This window comes from Scyliorhinus torazame, chromosome 9, assembly GCF_047496885.1.
Source record: "Scyliorhinus torazame isolate Kashiwa2021f chromosome 9, sScyTor2.1, whole genome shotgun sequence".
Classification (NCBI taxonomy): Eukaryota; Metazoa; Chordata; class Chondrichthyes; order Carcharhiniformes; family Scyliorhinidae; genus Scyliorhinus; species Scyliorhinus torazame.
The window spans coordinates 141,741,547-141,759,808 of NC_092715.1; the positions used below are offsets into that span (position 1 = coordinate 141,741,547).

General features: G+C 45.0%; 1 protein-coding gene across 8 annotated transcripts in view; it reads right to left on the bottom strand.

The window, feature by feature from the left end:
- LOC140429502 (AN1-type zinc finger protein 5-like) overlaps positions 1 to 18,262 on the bottom strand; it is a 38,313-nt gene that overhangs the window by 12,601 nt on the left and 7,450 nt on the right. For all 8 annotated transcript variants that reach the window (XM_072516584.1, XM_072516578.1, XM_072516577.1 and 5 more), the window contains one exon: positions 12,418 to 12,577. In XM_072516584.1, the coding sequence (XP_072372685.1) occupies positions 12,418 to 12,568 (151 nt within the window). In that variant the 5' untranslated portion in view covers positions 12,569 to 12,577. The remainder of the gene's footprint in view (positions 1 to 12,417; positions 12,578 to 18,262) is intronic.

An 18,262-nucleotide genomic window follows, 5' to 3' on the forward strand; every position in this document is an offset into this window, starting at 1 on the left:
TGAATGCAGACTCCAAAATACTGACCAAAATCCTAGCCAAAAGGTTAGAAGACTGTGTACCCGAGGTGGTCGCAGAGCACCAGACGGGATGTGTCAAAGGTAGACAGCTTACCGCGAACATCAGACGCCTGCTGAATGTGATAACGACCCCCTCCGGGGAGAGAACACCAGAAGTGATAGTCTCTCTAGACGCAGAAAAGGCCTTCGACAGTCAAATGGAAATCTCTCATAGGAGGTACTAGAGCGGTTTGGGCTTGGAACAGGGTTCACCTCCCGGGTAAAGCTCCTATACAACACTCCCATGGAGAGCATACGGACTAACAATACCAACTCCCAATACTTCCAGCTGCACAGGGGCACCAGACAAGGATGCCCACTGTGCCCACTGCTGTTCGCTCTAGCAATCAAACCACTAGCAATCGCACTCTAGAGCAGCAAAAAGCTGGAGGGGATCTAAAGGGAGGCAGAGAGCAGAGTCTCACTCTATGCAGATGACCTGCTCCTCTACATTTCGGATCCAGAGCAGCATGGACGGAATCATCGCGCTCCTGAAAGAGTTTGGCACACTCGGGCTACAAACCCAACATGAGCAAAAGCGAGATCTTCCCGGTACACCCACAAGTAGGTGGGGCAACTCTAACAGGACTGCCGCTTAAACAAGCCCGACACAAATTCCGCTATCTGGGGATCCAAATAGCCAATGACTAGAAAGGGATCCACAAATGGAACCTCACCAGTCTGACAGAGGAAGTAAAAAAACACCTGCAAAGATGGAACACACACCCACTCTCCCTCGCGGGGAGAGTCCAGACGATCAAAATGAACATACTGCCCAGGTACCTCTTCCTATTCAGATCCATCCCGATCTACATCCTCAAGGCCTTTTTCAAAGCACTAGCGCTTCCATCCCCACCTAAAAAACACCCAGCAGCCCAGTGGTAATAGCCACCCTCAGTCCTGGAACCAACTATGGCAACAATTTGGCCTGACCAGAATGTCGGGTAAAGCTCCCATCTGCAACAACCATTAGATTCACGCCAGCAGACTGACTGATGCCACCTTCAAAAAGGTGGGGACAGGACAGAAGGACACTGACAATCAGTGACCTATACACGGAGGGCAGGATCGCAACACTGGGCGAACGGGCAGAGAAATTCCAGCTAGCCAGGGGGAACGAGCCAAGGCACCTGCAACTAAAAAGCTTCCTGTGAAAGGAGACAGGGACATACCCACAACCACCACGACAGACACTACTGGAAGAGTTACTGGACACAAGCATACTAGATAAAAGGAAACCGTAGTGACATGTATGACTGAGTGGTAGAAGGGGCCGACACCGTACTGGACGCAACAAGAATGAAGTGGGAGGAGAACCTGGGGATCGAAATAGGGTGGGGACTCTGGAGCGAAGCACTGCATAGGGTCAACTCCACCTCCACGAGCACAAGGCTCAGCCTGACGCAACTAAAAGTGGTACATAGAGCCCACTTAACAAGAACTCATACGAGTAGGTTCTTCCCGGAGGTGGAGGACAGATGTGAGCAGTGCCAAGTAGGCCCAGCCAACCACACCCACATGTCCTGGTCCTGCCCCAGACTTATGGAGTACTGGACAGCCTTCTTCGAGGCAATGTCCAAGGTGGTGGGGGTGAGGGAGGAGCCAAGCCCAAAAGTGGCTGTCTTCGGGGTTTCAGATCAGTCAGATCTATTCCTGGGGAGGAGGGCAGACATCCTTGCCTTTGCCTCCCTGATCGCTCGCCGTAGATTCCTGTTCGGCTGGTGGTCAGCAGCACCACCCAAAACTGCAGACTGGCTGTCCGAACTCCTGAATCTCTTCAAATGGAGAAAATCAAATTCACCATCAGAGGGGAAACAGTAACAAACTTGACATCCACAGGAACAGAGAAAACAGGGAAGACGGGCAGAAGCGGAAGTGCGCACGAGACGACAACGGCAGCAAACTCCGACTGGGAGAAGGGACGACAACACCGCGAACAGATGCCTAGTTGTGTGTGTAAATAATTTTGCCAAGTGTACAGAGCTGCTGCTGTTGAGCGGGGGCATACTGTCCGATGACCTCAGGGAAAATTAAAACTTCAGCAGCGGCAGTGACCCATAGGGTAGTGGGGGTGAGTGCTCCGTTGGGAGGGTGTGGGAAGACTGAGGTGCGTGGGGTTACGTCTAGTCAATTGCTATTGTATATTCTCTTTTGGCACTATGTTATTTTCACTCTATTTTGCTGTGTTAGGATGATTACTATTTATTATGAAAAACTTTAATTAAAAACATATTTCTAAAAAAAGCTTTTAGGAGCCATGAATTTGAAAGCATATGGTACGGAGCCCAACCAACACTAAATTCCCCAAGCAACCAACACTTTGAAGACATAATTTGTATAGTGTATAGTGTAGTACTATCACATGTACACGTTCAATAAACATACATCTTTACTGAAATGTTCATGAACCTTACTGAAATAATTACACTTGCAATAGCATTTGTATTTTAAAAGCAATGGTTATTCAAGTTCCACCTTAACGGTCACTTTTTAAAGCCCCCACCTTCCTGAAGTTTGATAAACGTGGGGTTTAGTTTAATTTCCTCATGGATGCCAGACTCTACCAATCCAGTTGACAACCTGCTTCTGTGGATATATTATATTGATGCTCCAATTTCAACCCACTTGAGATGGTTCTTCCCTCCACAAATCACCATAAGACCATAAGAGCAGAATTAGGCCACTCGGCCCAGCGAGTCTGCTCCACCATTCAATCATGGCTGATATTTTCTCATCCCCATTCTCCTAGCTTCACCCCATAACCCCCGATCCCCTTATTAATCAAGAACCTATCTAGCTTGGTCTTAAAGACACTGATTTGGCCTCCACAGCCTTCTGTGGTATAAAGAGTTCCACAGATTCACCACCGTGTCTGAAGAAATTCCGCCTAATCTCAAGTTTTAAAGGATCGTCCCTTCAGTCGGAGATAGTGTCCTCTGGTTCTAGTTTTTCCTACAAGTGTAAACATCCTCTCCATGCTATCCAGGTTCAATAAGACCCCCCCATCATTCTTCAACTCCGCTACAGACCCAGAGTCCTCAACCATTCCTTATACAACACATTCTTCATTCCAGGGTTCATTCTTGCGAATCTCCTCTGGACCCAGCACATCCTTCCTTAGATAAGGGACCCAAAACTGTTCACAATACTCCAAATGGGGTCTGACCAGAGCCTTATACAGCCTCAGATGTACACCACTGGTCTTGTATTCTAGCCCTCTCTACATGGAATGCCAACATTGCATTTGCCTTCTTAACTGCCAACTGAACCTGCACATTAACCTTGAGAATCGTGAACAAGGACTCCCAAGTCCTTTGTGCTTCCAATTTCCTAAGCATTTCCCCATTTAGGAAATAGTTGGTGCCTAAATTCCTCCTTCCAAAGTGCATAACCTCACACTTTTCCACATTGTATTTCATTTGCCACTTCTTTGCCCACTCTCCTAGCTTGCCCAAATCCTTCTGCAGCCCGCCTGCTTCTTCAATACTACCTGCCCCTCTACAGATCTTTGCATCATCTGTAAACTTAGCAACAGTGCCTTCAGTGCCTTCTTCCAGATCATTAATGTATATTGTGAAAAGTTGTGGTCCCAGCACAGACTGCTGAGGCACACCACTAGTCACCAGCTGCCATCCTGAAAAAAAAGACACCTTTATCCCCACTCTGCCTTCTGCCAGTCAGCCAATCCTCTATCCATGCCAGGATCTTATCCTGAACACCATGGGCTTTTATTTAACAGTCTCCAATGCAGCACCTGGTCACAGGCCTTCTGGAATCTAAATAAATCACATCCACTGGTTCTCCTTTGACTAACTTCCTTGTTACCTCCTCAAAAGAACTCTACAGATTGGTCAGACACTACCTCCCTTTGACAAAACCAAAACTCCTTTACTTTCTTCTTTCCATGTCATTGTCACTTCAGGTTTATTCTGCTGCTACCACCACTGCTCCCGGAGGATCTTCCTTATTCTTAAATCACAGGTTCCCTCTAGCCCTGCTACTCCTCCAATTAGGATCTGGTGGAATACAAGTGGAAGGACTGGAGCAGGAAGCATTGGAGAGATAGAACCCGTGATTGGAGGAGTAGCTTCGAGATTCAATCTCTCCCACGCTTGCTTCTCATCTAATCAAAGTTTAAATTATTTTCCTGCCTCCAGATGCCTTTCCTTTCAATTGTTTTGACTATGTGGGAACCATAACGTAATCCAATATGTATGGGCTTGACTTTCTTGAACTTAAATCATCCACCACCACTTTTTCACATGCTATTTATGAGGATGAATATCACTCCCTCCCGTGTTGTACTATAGCTTCTTAAGATTGCTTTTCAGCCTTTGATATGGTGGTGCAAACCACCGACCTCAACACCCAGCTCACTGCCCCTCCTTGCTTAATTCTTACCTATTCAACAGTAGCCAGAAAACCCCAGCAACTATTCTTCCTACCTCTGCATTGTTTACTCTCCGGAGAGATTTATTCGTAGTCACATCTGTATCCTGGTGTTGCCCTCAACATCTTCTTGCAAATTTTAAAATCCCGGACTCAAAATGGTCATGCTGTTGGCTATTCAGCCTCGAAGCAGTCATGTTCCTATATCCCTCCTAGTTGCTGTCATATCATCTAACCAGTATCATAGAGTGTATCTGTCTATATCACTGCTGTTTGTGGGATAATAATAATAATCTTTGTCACAAGTAGGCTTACATTAACACTGCAATGAAGTTACTGTGAAAAGCCCCCAATCGCCACATTCCAGTGCCTGTTCGGGTACACAGAGGGAGAATTCAATATGTCCAAATGACCTAATAGCACATCTTTTTAAACTTGTGGGAGGAAACCAGACCACCCAGAGAAAACTCAGACACAGGGAGAACGTGCAGACTCCACAGTGACCCAAGCCGGGAAACGGACCTGGGACCCTGGCACTGAAGCCTTAGTGCTAACCCCATGCTAGCATGCTGCCCGTCATGGATCTTGCCATGTGCAAATGAACTACCACGTTTCCTACATTTCAACAATCCCTACAATTCAAAAATACTTAAATTGTTTTAATAATTTGAACTGTCCCACAATTGAGAAAGACACCAGAAAGTCTCTACTGTGGGGTATCAGGCTGGATTACGCACGAGTGACCCGAATATACTTGATGCTCAGACCAAAATTATAGAATGGTTCCCTAGCACAGGAGGCAGCTATTTGGCCCACTTGAGTCTATACTGTCGTTCTGAAAACAGTAGCTCAGTATCACACCCCCATCTTGAAAACTTGTTTTGAGATAATCATCCAATTGCTTTGAAAGCCACAACTGAATCTACTTCCATCACACTTTCAGGAACTGCTTTTTATTTGATTAAACATATCAAAACAGGTTACAACAAATAAACACCCTGGGAAACAGACTTCCCAGCAATCAGCTATACAGTCAGTACAAATTTTCCCCACTTTAACCCCCCCCGCCCAACAGCTCAAATACAGTCACAAACATGCCCCACCTTTTTTCAAACCCTTCTGCAAAGCCCCTTGACATACTGCATCTTCTCCAACTGCAGGAAGTCGTACAGGTCACCCAAACAAGTCACTACCCCCAGTGGCGCTGCAGACCGCCATGCCAGCAAAATCCACCACCGTGCAATCAAGAGAGCCGAAGGCCACAACATTGGCCTTCCTCTTCACCATGAGCCTCAACTTCTCTGAAACCGCAAATATCGACCAAAGGGTCTGGGTCCACCTCCTCCACTATCCTGGCTAAAACGGTGAACACTCCCACCAGAATCTTCCCAATTTTTTACAACCCTAAATGTGCAAGTGATTCGCTGGGCCCCGCGAATCATCTCTCATCTGCTACGTCCTGAAAGAACAGACTCATTCTTGTCAAGAGTCATGTGCACCGTGAATCACCTTAAACTGTATCAGACTCATCCTTGCACAGGAGTAAGTCCCGTTTACCCTTCGCAGTGCCTCACTCCATATTCCCCAATTGATCCCCTCCCAACTTTCCTTCCCATTTCTCTTTGATCTTAACCACCCACTAAACCTCCCTGCTCCCCCAGCCACTTGTATATATCCCCAATTCTTCCTTCCCCTTCCACATCCGGAAGCAGCAGTCGCTCCAGCAGGGGGTATCCCCTCCAGACCTTTCTTGCAAAGTCCTTAACCTGCAGATACCCAAACTCACTCCCCCTTCGGCAGCTCGACCCTCTCCCCTTAGCTCCTCCAGACTGGTGAACCCTTCCTCCAAATTACAGATCCCACACCTTGACCCGCCCCACTTCCCTGTACATTATCCATTCCCCCTCTCCCCAGCTCAAACCCACGATTCCCTCACAGCGGCATGAACATCCCTTCCACCCTAAAATGCCTCCTCAACTGATTCCACATCTGCACCGTAGATTGCACCACTGGGCTCCCCGAATACCTACTCAGCCATTGGCAACACTGCCGTCATCATAGCCCTCAAACTGGACCCCTTACAAGGTTCCTCCTCCATTCCAGTTATGGAGCACCACCCTTGCTACCCGAATCCCCAAATACCTAAACCTATCCCTCGCTACTGAAAATGGCACCCCCCCCCCCCCCCCCTAAATTAGCCCAGCTCATTCATCAGGAAAACCTCGCTTTTCCCCAAATTCAGTTTGTACCCAGAGAAGCCTCCAAACCTCCCCAGCAGGTCCATAATCCTTCCCATACTCTCCAGCGGATTTGAAACGTACAGCAACAGATCATTGGCATAGAGCGACATAACAATGCTCGCTCTGTCCCCTCAATCCCGCCACTCTGCCGACCCCCCAAGAGCCATTGCTAACGGCTCCAATGGCCAGCACAAACAGCAGACACCCCTGCCTCGTACCATTGTGTAACTCAAAAGCTTTGCAAACTCATTATTCATCCTCCCACTCGCCTTGGTGTCACAAACAGCAACAGCACCCATGCCACAAATCTCAGCCCAAACTCAACCTTCCCAAAACCTCGCACAAGTACCGCTATTCCACCCAAAGAATGCTTTCTCTACGTCCATGGGCACCACTGCCTCCGGTGCCAGAGCCCCCGACGGACTCCTCACTTCATTATATTACTCACGAGCTGGCGGCCGTTCATGAAGCCCGTTTGATCTTCTGCAACCACCCCCAGTGCCCAATTTTCCATCCACCCTGCCAACAATTTGGAGGAGCCAATACTTTCACATCGGTGTTCAAGTGATATTGGCCTATACGACCCACATTCCACTGGGTCCATCCCCTTTTGCAGGATTAATGAGATTACAGTCTGCGTCACCTTCTCCGTCAACACCCCCCCCCCCCCCCCCCCTTCTCCAGTGCTTCACCAAACACCCCCAATAGATGTGGTGCCAAGTCCGTCGCAAATTCCTTATAAAATTCCACCAGCATCCGGACTTCGGCCTTACCAGACTTCATACCCTTGATAATATCCAGCAACTCCCTCAGCTCTAGAGGCTCCTCCACACCTGCCAGCTGTTCCAGAAACCGCCCCCTCGCCAATCCCTCCGCAGTGGGCACCCTCGAATACTCCCTGACCACCTCTACTATCTCGCTCACTAGACGGTCATATTCCTCCCTATCTGCACGTTAAACAAAATAATTTCCCCCCCCCCTCCTCCCTGGACCACCACCTTCAGTGCTTCACCAAAAATAACCAGCGACACCGCCCCATTCTGATTCAACTCCATGTATTCCTTAAATCGCCGCTCGCACCTCAACCAAACCTCCATCCGGCAACAACCCCGAATCAAACCTCCACCCCAGCCTCTGCTCTCGTCCCAATCCAAACTGAATTTCCAGCCAGTGGGGCGCATGGTCCGAGATAACTACCCCTGCTTACACTGCCCCTTTCACCCCAAACAAAATCTCCCGACTCACTACAAATTAATCAATCCGATTACAATTTATAGAAGGAATACTCCCTTCACCCTGGGTTCTGAAAGCACCATGGATCCACCATATCCATCCTCTTCATAAACCCACCCAGCTCCCTTGCCATTTGTACCCTACCCATCAACCTGGGCTCGACCTATCCACCCTCGGTTCTAAGACATAATTAAAATCTCCACCGATCAACTGGTGCATGGCCAAATCTGGGACCGTTGCCAGCAACTCCCTCATAAAACTCACATCATCCCAATTTGGGGCATACACATTTACCAACACCACTGGCACCCCTTCCTTCCAATACCCTACTCACAATCACATATCTCCCACCTGGATCCCTCATTCCGTTCGCACTCAAATCCCATTGTTTTGCTTATTAAATATTGCCACGCCTCTCCATTGCGAATCAATCCCCCCCACCAGATAAACTCTTCACCCCTACCACCCTTTATAATCCCAATAGTAAACCGCAAACCCAGAAAAAAAGGACCCCCTTCAAACCAAAGGGGACAAACATCCCCCAATCCCTAACTCAGTGTCAAACATGTTACCAACCAAGTTCCAGTACCCCGGTTCCCAAGCATTGTCCACTCAGTTCATGCTCTTTAATGAAGTCTTTGGCCACTTCTGGAGTCTCAAAACAATACTCCCGGCCTTCGAACGTCACCCATAATTTTGCGGGATAAAGTACCCGAACCGCCGCCGGTACAACACCTCCTTGACCTTGTTGAACCCTTCCCGCTGTTTCGCCAATTCGGGTCCGATGTCCTGATAAATTCAGACCTTGTCCGTCCCATTCGCAGTTACGCTTCTCCCTGGCCCAACGCAAAATCGATCTCTTTCTCTGCAAATTTGTGGAGTCTCACGATCACCGCCCGTGGCGTCTCCCCAGCTCTAGGCTTCTGCCTCAGGGACCTGTGGGCTCAGTCCACTTCAGGGACTTTATCCAGCACCACATCCGCCACCAACATCTTAGAGATGCAACTCATGGCACTGACATTCCACTCCTTCAGGCATGCCCACTATTCCCAGGTTTTGCCTTAGAGGTATTCTCCTGCACCTCCACCTTTGCCCTCAAGGTTTTACAAATGTCTCCTAGGAGTCCCACCTGCCTCCAGAGCCACCACACGGTCACTGTGGTCCGAGATCACTCCTACGATCTTCCAAATCTGCAATCCCTGTACCTCCAAATACTTCTCCACCCGTTCCATTGAACTCTTTCAGGGATGCCACAGCTTCAAAGATGGCCTTAGAGCGATCATCCCGCATTTTCTTCTTCTGTTGGTGCAATTCCTCCTTAAATGAAAGCCAGCAACTGCTTTATCTGGGGCTTTCCACCTTGCCCACCAGCCCTTCTCCCTCAGCCATCCTTATACTGGCTGCTGCGCCACAGGTTTCCTCCAACTCTTTGGCCAGGTCTCAGTCTTCTGCCAGGTTTAGTAACCAGCGGACATGCCACTCTCAGGGGAAACAACTCCTCAGACCTTCACGTACACAGTTTCATCAAAATTCCACCCAATATCAGGGGAGAGAAAAAAAAAGCTCTTTCCTTTGCCTTCAAGCAAGAGCTGCCCTGTGTGCGACCACTTACACTATGGCCGGCTCCAGAAGTCTGGTACTGCTTTTTAGATCCCCACCACTGCCTGCATAAGACGTTTACCACAGTTCCTTCTTTTGTCAGTTTCTCTCCAACTTACTTGACCCCTCATAATTGAACACCTATATTAAATTTGCGACAATAAGCGATTTTCATTTCATTTTCTCGACTTCTCTTCTCCAAGGAGAGCAACCCCAGCTTTGCCAATCTATTTACTGTTGTCGCATCCCGGAAACTACCTTTTCTGCACCCTGTCCAATGCTTTCATAGCCTTTCTAAAGTGTAACTACCAAAGTTGGGTACAATAATCCAGCTGAGGGAGAAGCAATACTTTTATAAAGGTTAATTGTAACTTCTTGACTTCTGTACTCTATGCTTCTTTTTAATTTAAGCCCAGATTCAGCATGCCTGGTTAACAGCTTCTTCAACCTGCTCGGTCACTTTCAACTATTTGTGCATGAACATCCCAATCCCACTACTCCTGCACGTTCTCTCGAACCTGCACTGACAAACACTCAGACCAACAAGAGTGTGGCCTTCCAGTATGGTAGGAAAGGACAGGCAGTGGCTGGAATGTGGCACAAAACAGATTCAGCAGAGAATACAAAAAGGGGGCAACAACATCAAGATGATGCAAAGGACTGCATTGGGGGAGGTGCGGGTACAAGGTATAAACTGGAGATTTCATAATCAGGGCAATAGATATGCAGTTCTGCTACTGCCAAAGAAAGACCCATAAGCCCATAAAGTGCATTTGTGTGGCATTCCTGGTTAAGGGACTGCTAAATATTCGGAGGAGAAATCATGGTCAACACTAATTGATGCTCTGCAGTGAATTTAAGGAATGAGTAAAAAGCAGTGCTTCAAAGGGATTATGCTCAGTGCCAGAGTCATAGAATTAACAGTGCAGAAGGAGACCATTCAGCCCATAGAGTCTACACCGGCCCTTGAAAGAGCATCCTTGAAGGCCGATGCCTTCACCCTATCCCCGTAACCCAGTCTAACTATTTGGACACTAAGGGGCAATTTAATGTGGCCAATCCACCTAACCTGTACATCTTTGGACTGTAGGAAAAACCCAGAAGAAACCCACGCAGACACAGGGAGAAAGTGTTAACTCCACACAGTAACCAGAGGCCAGAATTGAACCCAGGGTCCCTGGAGCTGTGAGGCAGCAGTGCTAACCACTGTGCCACCCCAGGATAGCGAGAGCACAAATAAAGACTGATAGATAAACGCATGGCTGGAGACAAGGTGCAAAATTGAGCGCTTCGATTGTTTGGACATCCTGGGACCGGTTTTATGGCAGGAGGGATCTGAAAGATCGACAAGTTCCACCTTAAAAAAAAAAAAAGCGGAATATCCTTGTGTAACCCAAAATATTGTGGATGCTGAAATCTGAAATGTTAGAAATATTCAACAGGTCTGGCAGCATCCTTGGAGAAAATAGTTACCGCTTCAGGTAGTGATCTTTGTGTTTAGCTTAAGTAGTGCTGTCGTGGAGCATTTTGAAGACGCAAGGTGGTGAATGGAAGTATTGCTTTGATGTGTAGTTTAGACTTTCCAAAATTGTCTGATTAAGTATCACTTACTAGGCTTGTTTGCAGATTTTTGGGCAAGCAAAAAAATAGGACAAAGCCACTCAGGTTCAAAATTGACTAAGACATAGAAAACAGTTGCGGTGAATGATGGTTCCTTTGGAACTGGAAGATATGTATTGGAGTTCCCCCAGGTTCAGTAGTAGGACCACTGATGTTTTCTGAAATACATTAAAGTGATTTGGACTGAGAAATACAGGTTACAATTTGTGGATGACACAAACTTCGAAGTGCAACTTCAAGAAGACACAGACAGGCTGGTGCAAAACACATGGCAAATAAATGTGAGTGAAAACATTTTAGCAGAAAGAATAAGGTACACAACAAAATATGCTAAAATTCATGGGGAGGGGGCGGGTGGCAAGATGGATACAAGACTCTGCGGAGTATACCCAAGAGAAGTACTTCAAAAGTGAGGGATTAGATTTATGCGGATAGATTATAGCAGCTGGGGTTGTTGTTCTTGTAGCACAGAAGGCCAAAGGAGATTTGATGGGTGTTTCAAATCATGAAGGATTCAGCTAGAGTATTAAAAGATTCTCTGGCTGAAGGGTCACTAACCAAAAGGCAGAGTGACTGGTAAAAGAACCAAAGATGAGTAAAAAAACAAGACAATGAAATAAGTGGTTAGGATTGGGAATGCACTGTACTGTCTGATAAGATGGTGTATATACGGATTCAATTGCAGCCTTCAAAAGGGAATTGGATAAATATTTGAGGGAGGAAAATTGCAGGGATAACAGCAGGGGAGTGGGACAGATTTTTAGGGCCAATTGCTTCCAGCTGCATTGTATTAGGATTCACAACAGGGACACCTTTTGAAAAGCAACTGAAAGTAAACCTTTTGAAAAGTAACTGAAAGTACAAACTCCTCTACACATGCATTTAGAAAATTATAAAAATATTACAATTAAAGACCCCCCCCCCCCCTGTCAAAGTTTACCACTTTTTTGGATTCTATGTAGTGCTGTCTGCAAGAAAAAGTCAGCACCGCATGTGTAAAGTCTTACATATAAAAACAGAGGGTTCTGGTCGTTCCCCACCATGTTACTTTTGTGCATTATTTGAAACTTTTAATTACCAGCAATCTCAGAACTCAAGCCATGACCTTGCACCGCATTTTTCTACATTTTCCCAACCTGTCCAATTTTAACAGCTGGTAACGGTATTCAGGTTAACTTGAAACATCATTCCCAATCATTAAATCTGCAATATTAAAGTTATTCTTCACAGGGGAGAATGATGTTTGGAAGGAGAAGGAAACAATCACGAGTTATCTTACCCATCGGACTCATCCGGCCACCATTTTGCTGTCTTTGTAGGTGTTCCTTGTAGCACACAGAACACATTCCATTGGTCCTAGGATTTCCATAAAACCCACAACCAGTTGCACACATAATAGGCACTTGTGTTTGATTGGTTTCTTGAGCCATACTTGTATACTGTGGACAAACGGAAAGCATATTATGGAAGTGATTGGCCATAGCAGTTTTAAGAATGACCTTTAGACAAAGTATGAATATGGCAAGCAGAGTTCAAAACATCTTGCACAAAACATTTGCACTTTACAGCAACAGAATTTAATCACCATATAATAAAATGCAATATCTGAATCTTCATATTAACATGTGCTGTACAATTCAGAGGCCACAGTAGAAACCAGTTATATGCAGCTACATGAAATCCTATATACAGTTAGGTATCACTTCTCTAATGTTTCCCTGAATGACAGACTTGCTGACCCTTTACTTTGATCCAATAAAATCAGAACTAAGGTTGGAAATATTAAAATCATTGAAAGCTACCAGCAAACAGCCAGTGGAAAAAACTAGAAAAACACACCAATTAAGAGAAGCTACCAATAATACACAGAATAAATTGAACTAAATTCTAATTACCTGCTCCCTCCCAAAAAAATATGTTGCCCAAAGCGACATTTTAAATGATGAAATTCAGAATTAAAATTTGCCTACCGACTTAACAACCTTGTTAAACCTCAGAAACCCATGTCTGGACTTCATATTTTTGACCAGAACCTTGATTGTTGAAGGCTGCTGAGCATGAAGAATGTATCCCAAGATGCATCAGAAGCATTTAATCAGCCAAACTGTTGAAATGTTTTACTTTAGCTTACAACAGTATCATAAACAATACAAAATTAAGGAAAAGTCAGAACAAATATTAAGTTGAGCTTATTTAAAAAAGGCCTCAAATACTAAACCAGCGCAAATCTGTTGTATCCTTGTTCAAATTGTGCTCATTTGTTCAAAGTGCTCATTTATACCACAACCTGCTTTTGCAAATAATTTAAACAGATGCTCAACTAAACTTTTAGATATTCAAGCTTTACTTCAGAAAGTCATTTAAGTCACATGAATTATTTTCCAAAATAAGTGTTATCCAAATATAAACACTATAATGAGGTACAGCATCTACCCTAGCTAGCTGTGAATTAACACCTTTCGAGCTGCTCTCCAATTAGTCCAAAAGGCTCACCATTTGATTACAGATTAAATTACTGATGACCCAGCACCACCTTACCCACAAAACTAGCTGTTGTCACCAGCTCCCCAAAAAGACCGGTCTCTTCCTTCATTCCTTGTAAACTACAGTTCAATTGTCAACCTCCTGCTCTTCAAATTGCTTCTAGATGTGAAAAATGAAAGGTGGCAACACAAGTCCATGTTTGAACATTTAGAATTCTGCCACAGCACTGCACTACATGCTGAACCGATGCAAAGCTCAAGTTATACTCCAATGAGAGTATTGCATCAAGTTCCAATCATCATACTAAGGCCATTGAGAGGGCAGAGAAGATTGACCAGAATGGTTCCAAGGGTTAAGTGGGCACTTGAACAAAATCAATTGTCAGAGCTACAGGGAGCCTGAATGACTGGATGACTCCGTGGAGAGCTGGCATGGTTCAATGAGCTCCAAGACACCCACATGACCCATGCACTAATCTTGCCATTTCTTTCAGTTGTTACAGTTTCTGACATGGTTAAGCACACCATTTTCCTCCAATGCACCTCTTTGCCCAACTGAGTGGCTCTTACACACACTCTTGCTCAACTAGTCCAGCATCCTGAAATGGCTTCTCCTCTTTGGGCCTTGCTTTTAATCCACTTGCTACCCATCAGCCAAAGTTCCACATGTATACTTGCAACGCCCAAATATACTCCACGCCTGTTGGCACCACAACGGCCTCATCAACCTATTCCGACATCCACTCCTGGATGAGTTTCTCCAAGACTGAAGAAATAGTACTAGGTTCAGAGATGTGGGACTGACTTAATTGCTCTGCAAGGCACCAAATAGCTTTCTTCCATGCATTACGTGACTATGACAAATCATTTCATTGCTACTGCTTCCATCCCCTTCCCAGCTACTGTCTCAAGCACAATAGTATCCATGACTTTAATGACACATTTCACTCTGCATAAATTTCCAATTTTGCTTCCTTAAAACACCACCAACATCAATGCACCATAGTAGCATCATACCTCTCCACCCCATTAGTCTACCTACTGCTAAAACCCTCCATACGATGGACTCAACTATTCTGATGCTGCACTCACCGGCTTCCCCCCTCCATAAACTGGATCTCACCCCAAACCTCTGCAGTTAATATCCTGATCGGCACTAAGCCCTGTTCACTCATCATCCCATACTCGATTGACCCAGTGGTTCCTGGACGATCATAAATTTAAAATGCTAATTTATTCAAATCCTTCAATGACCTTATTCGTACAAGTCTTCAAACTCCTCCAGCACTCCAGAAACTCCTTATCCCTCCAACTTTTACATATCCCCCACCCAATTTATCCTACAACTAGCAATTTTGCCATTAGGCTCCAAGCTCTGGAATTCATTCTCTAGACATCTATTTTTTTTTTCCTCAGAATCTCAAAATATACTGCTGAACTAAGCTGTTCACCCAACACCAGCAGCACTCTCTCTCCCCCAATACAGTACCTCTTTGGTTAGGTACCAATAGTTTGCCCCATTACCCTCACATGGAAGACCTTGATAAAAGGAAAATTGTGCTGCTGAGACTCGTATACCACCAGGAACAATCAATGCATCATTTGTAGATGTAGTAAATCAATGCTACTACAGTCAAGATTTTCTTCCTAACAGACTTCCCAATTCTGCCAAACCCTTGGTTCTTTTTGGTGCAAAAAAAATCTTATACCCAGCTCCATTCTAGTGTCACCAATAATTAGGGCCGCTTCTTGACAGATAATATTATTTTATTAGTACACCAAGTCTCCAAATTACAAGTAGAAATCCTAAACTACCATGCAACACAGGATTTGACCAGTTCCCTTATTGTTAGAGCAAAATCATCAAATCTCTCATTCAAGGAAATAAATTCTAGTTCTGTTACCATGTGTCAGGAATCATTGAAACCGAGACTGATTAGATCACATGATAAACAAAAAAATTGAGGGGAAAATGGTCTGGAAAGGCTATGACCAGGGGGCACCATATTGCTATGGTTGATTCACTCAAAGTATTTTTCTGTTGCACAAGGCACAGTTTAAATACAGAATCAAAATGTAGATTTGCATTGCATCCTTTTTGGAATTTAGTTTCAGTATGTAAATACTTTTGACTCAGTCCAATGAGAACTGATTGTGAAATGGTCTTGCTTGTGACATGGTGTCAGATCAGACAAGTTTATGACCTAATAGAAAAACAAAATGTTTCAGCACTCAGCTTTCTTGTCCACCTCTCCCACAGAGTTCACTCTCCCAACAGGTCATGTTGACTTAGGCTGTTCATACACAACCAACATTAGTCACAAACATTTTTTTCTGGAGGACAGAAACATTTTCTAAAAGAATCAGTTTGACAAGGTAATTAGCTTCATTTTGAAAACGATGAGTCATAGGATTTGCTACTATGACAACTTGTTAATTATGAATTTTAATTAGTTAAATGCTCAAAGTACAAAAAGTTTGTTTCACTGTACTATATCCAATGTACATTTAATAATCAGAATGCTGAAAACAATGGTTCAATTGCTATGGAGATTTTACTGTATGTGTTCCACTTCTCCCTACATCATTCAAAAGTGGCAATTACAATCATTGACTAAAGGACAACTTTGTTTTAGTTTACTGTATTCAGCTCTTAACTTGATTGGGCATCGGAACACCAATGTTGCCATCTGAAGCTTATTCATATAAAACAGTCAAGAAAATCGAACAACACCTCAAAAACATGTTGTGTCACTGGTCTTAATGGCTGACAACTGAATACTTGGCATAATGTTAATGCCGATGCACTGTGGTGACAGCGTCATTTTCAATCAGATCCATGGTACAATTCTTTATCAAGTTCTGACTCAGTGAACAAAACCAAGCCCAAAAATATTTGGTGAGACACAAGTCTGTATTACCAAGAAGTAGGTCACCCGATGAACGAGCAAAACAAGTTTTGCAGTCTACTGCTTAAGGTGAGACACACCCATTTCTCACCAGTAAATAGTCACTGTTGAGTCAATAACTTGTATTTAAAAAAATTACTTCACAGGCTAGGGCAGCATTAATTGCTCATCCCTTGTAGCCCTCGAGATGGTGGTGGAGAGTTGCACCTGCAGTCCCAGAGTGTAGGTACACCCACAGTGCTGTTAGGGAGGGAGTTGCAGGATTTTGGTCCCACATCAGTGAAGGAAAGGTGACATATATCCAAGTCAGGATGGCAAGTGACTTGTTGGGGAACATCCAATCGTGTTCCAATAACATCCCGCACAGGACTGGTGGGGTGGGAATGATCATTTTCCCAGTGTTTCACGCTGAGTACGAGCTCCCTAACTGACGGAACTCAATTTAGCATTGTATAAAAGGGCAGCCAGCCAGGCCATGGAGAGACTATAAACATTTTGGGCTTATACTCGCTGGCGTTTTAAAACAATGGGGGAGGGGAGGGTCGGGATCTGATTGTGGTGTGTAAAATACTGAAAGGGATTGATAAAGTAAACGTCAACTAACCAAATGTTTCCCTTTGTGGGGCAATCTAGAACGAGAGGTCAGATACAGGCGGAGAGGCAGTAGATTTAGAATAGAGATGGAGGAACTACGGAGTTGAGGAGGTGGGGCACAAAGTTTAGAGACTACGTGCAATGCAGTTTTTCTTACAGAGGGTGGGGAGTGCCTGGAACGCACTTCCCACATCAGGAGAGGTTGTGGAAGATACATAGCATTCAAAGGACATCTCGATAAATACATGGATAGGGTGGTTTAGAGGGATACGGCACAAGGAAGTGCTGAGGGTTTTGGCCAAGGATGGTACAGGCTTGGAGGGCCGAAGGGCCTGTTCCTGTGCTGTATTGTTCTTTGAACTATCTCTCGCAGAGGGTGGTGAATTTGTGGAATTTTCTGCCCCAGTGCTGTGGAATCGGAATTGTTAAATGGTTTAAAGGAGAAAGGTATATTTCGGATTTTTTAAAAACCGATTAAAGGGGCAGCACGGTGGCACAGTGGTTAGCATTGTTGCCTAGGCGCTGAGGACCCTGGTTCGAATCCCGGCCCTGGGTCACTGTCAGTGAGAAGTTTGCACATTCTCCCCATGTCTGCGTGGGTTTCGCCCCCACAACCCAAAAGATATGCAGGATAGGTGGATTGGCCACACTAAATTGTCCCTTAATTGGAAAAAAATAATTGGGTACTCTAAATTTATAAAATAAAAAACAACATGGGTTAAGGGGATATGGGCAATAGGCATAGGTGGATGTGAGACCTGGAAGAGACCTAACTCAGCTCCTAATTCCCATGTTCCTTTGGCACCGACCAGAAAGAGACCTGGTAGGAATCTACTGGTAAGTGTATATACGGTTTTGTAAATAAATCTTATTTTAATTCGGTGTGGACGCCCTGCGTTCACAAAGTTGTGTGTCTGCTGCCCTTATCTTCTAGATGGTATTGGTTGTGGGTTTGGAAGGTGCTGTCTAAGGAGCCTTTGGGGAGTTCCTGTAGTGCAACTTGTAGATGGTACATGCTGTTGCTACTGTTCAGTAGTGGAGGAAAGAGAATGTTTGTGTAAGAGACACCAATTAAGTAGTCTTTGTCCTGGATGATGTTAAGCTCCTCAAGTGTTGTTGGAACTGCACTCATCCAGGC